Source organism: Trichechus manatus, unplaced genomic scaffold (genome assembly GCF_000243295.1).
Source record: "Trichechus manatus latirostris isolate Lorelei unplaced genomic scaffold, TriManLat1.0 scaffold00131, whole genome shotgun sequence".
NCBI classification, from domain to species: Eukaryota; Metazoa; Chordata; class Mammalia; order Sirenia; family Trichechidae; genus Trichechus; species Trichechus manatus.
The window spans coordinates 6,191,874-6,194,771 of record NW_004444067.1 but is presented as its reverse complement, the minus strand read 5'-3'; the positions used below and the strand labels follow the sequence as shown (position 1 = coordinate 6,194,771).

Sequence of the window (2,898 nt, the reverse complement as noted above, 5' to 3'; positions counted from 1 at the left end):
ATGCATCAATTCTTCTTCAGTCTTCCTTATTCATTGTCCAGCTTTCGCATGCATATGAGGTGACTGAAAATATCATGGCTTGAGTCAGGCACACTTTAGTCCTCAAACTGACATCTTTGCTTTTTAACACTTTTAAACAGGTCTTTTACAGTACATTTGCCTAATGCAATACACTATCTGTTTTCTTGACTGCTGCTTCCATGGGCACTGATTGTGGATCCAAGTAAAATGAAACCTTTGACAACTTCAATCTTTTCTCCATTTATCATGTTGCTTATTGGTCCAGTTGTGAGGATTTTTGTTTTATGTTGACACGTAATCCATACTGAAGGCTGTGGTCTTTGATCTTCATCAGTAAGTGCTTCAAGTCCTCTTCGCTTTCAGCAAGCAAGGTTGTGTCATCTGCATAATGCAGGTTGTTAATGAGTCTTCCTCCAGTCCTGATGCTGCATTCTTCTTCATAGAATCCAGCTTCTCTGATTATTTGCTCAGCATACAGACTGAACAAGTATCGTGAAAGGATACAAGCCTGACTCACACCTTTTCTGATTTTAAACCACGCAGTATCCCTCTGTTGTATCTGAATGACTGCCTCTTGGTCTATGTACAGGTTCCTCATGAGCACAATTAAGTATTCTGGAATTCCCATTTTTTCACCTTGTTATCCATAATTTGTTATCATCCACACAGTCAAATGCCTCTGCATAGTCAATAAAACATAGGTAAACATGTTTCTGGTATTTAAAATTTAAAGAGATTAATGCCCATAAATATATTTTCACAGGCACCTTAACTTAAAAAACAAAACATCTTGTAACAGAAAAGTAACCCATGTAATTGGGTATATAACAGCAAAAAGGCCCTCGTCTTCTAGTTTGACTCCTCCAGTGTATTTCTCCTTGAAATTTTCTACTAAGTACAGGTAATATATACACACATGTGTTTATTAAAAACACGACTGAAACACCTTGTTTTCATTTATTTTGCTCAGACGGTTCTTACATTCTACAAAATGGCTAAATGGTACCCTATTGATGACATTCAGCAGTAATGCCATTTATTAATCAAGTGTTTCCAGTATTTTGGTATTAAAAGCATAGTTAACCCCCATACATAACCACGCTGCATTTATTGAGTCTTTGTGGGATGCTTTCCTACGAGTGGAATTTCTGATAAAAGGGTACCATTACAGTTTCTATACACTACAAAACCCCACCTAAACGTTAGTACAATTATAGAAGCCATCTAGAACGCAAGTGCCAATTTCACCACACTTACCAAAAAATAAAACTACGGAGAAATTTACATTTAATTATGAGGCTTCACATTTCATTGGCCTTTGTATTTTTCAGTGCATTGTCTTTTCTTTTGTTCATTTTTCTACCAGCAAAATTGAAAAAAAAACCGAAACTCACCATGGAGTCGATTCAACTCATAGCAACCCTATAGGACAGAGTAGAACCATCCTGTACGGTTTCCAAAGAATGCTGGTGGATTCCAACTGCCGACCTTTTGGTTAGCAGCTGAGTGCTTAACCACCACACCCGCCAGTACTCTTTACCCTTTGCTACTAGAGTTTGTATATTAGCTACTATCTCATGTTTGTTTATACACATACACACAGTCTTTTTACTCTCTCTTCACCTTGTGACTTGGCTGTTGCTCCTACTGGTCCTCTCTGGCGTCCACGGCCAACTAATTCCCCCTCTGTTGGTGGCTGCTGAGGTCTAGGCTGAATATAACCAGGTGGCTGACTCTGCAGTTATTTGCAAATAAAGAATAGCATTCTTTTTATGTCACAAGGTCACAGATGGAGAAAATAACTAATCTTAAACAAGTCTAAGACATTCAACCAACACTGATCTAAATCAGTAATGAAACATTTTATTCTTATAAGAAAACTCCTTTAAGAGAAAAGTCGCCAACTAAAATCAAGAATTTTGAAAAGCATCTAATCTCCCCAGGAAATAGAGCATTATCTTCCTGGTTCAGTATTTTCTCCTTCACAGGACACAGTTTTTTAGTTCTTTCCAACAGCTTAAAGTGACAAAGGATCAACAGGTTGTCTGTCTGTGCCAGGAGTCTTCCGTAGCCAGAAAGCTGTAAAGCACTCACTGCAGCAGCGCCCACGTGCTGTGCCGGCTCCTGCCCGCGGGCCCTTCCTCTGGCTCTGGCTCTGGCTCGCCCAGTCATTTTTTTATCTGAAAAGGAAAAATTGTGAAGACAATACTCAGCACGCACAGTTACATTCGACCACTTCCACAATACTACCTTTAAACTTGTTTATTGAAGATTCCAAAATAAACCCAAGGCAATTACTTATTTTTCTCATCTCTCTTAACCTACACAGTTTCTTAAGGCAATGTCTCTACATTCAACAAAGCAAGTATTTACTGGGGACCAGGCACTGTGCTAGGTGATAGGGCTGAAATAGTGAAATAAGTATGGGAAATTTATTTTAATAGAAGCTTTAGTTTTCCAACTGATTTATTTATTATAAACAGATACAGGAGTGAAAAACTGTTAAGAGAACTAAGGTATTGGTGACTAGCTCTTTCTTTTACATTTGATCTATAATCTACTATTAAATTGTCCCTTTACATAATTCTGATACATGCTGTGTTCCTCCAGGGTCTCTCCACATCCCACGTGTAGCTTAACCTTAACATACCAAAACTAATATTTTCCTACCTCGTCATTCAGCTCCCATAACTTCATTCTCAATTAGTGGCATCCCCATCAACTGTCTCTAAAGCAAATGACTGTGTCATTTACCTCTAAACTACTCCTTTACCGACCCTACACCTGATCCAACAATTCTCTCCATCCCTTCAACACCTATCAAGTGCCTACTGTAAGCCAGGCTGTTAGGCATCAGGTATATTACTGTGTATAAGA

General features: G+C 38.5%; 1 protein-coding gene across 1 annotated transcript in view; it reads right to left on the bottom strand.

The window, feature by feature from the left end:
* Nucleotides 1-2,342, bottom strand: part of PIWIL1 (piwi like RNA-mediated gene silencing 1) — a 28,114-nt gene extending 25,772 nt beyond the window's left edge. The window contains exons 1-2 of the mRNA XM_004385007.3: nucleotides 2,116-2,342; nucleotides 1,645-1,756 (exon numbers count right to left, since the gene is read on the bottom strand). Coding sequence (XP_004385064.1) covers nucleotides 1,645-1,756; nucleotides 2,116-2,193 — 190 coding nt within the window. The 5' untranslated portion in view covers nucleotides 2,194-2,342. The remainder of the gene's footprint in view (nucleotides 1-1,644; nucleotides 1,757-2,115) is intronic.
* Nucleotides 2,343-2,898: the final 556 nt, after the last annotated feature.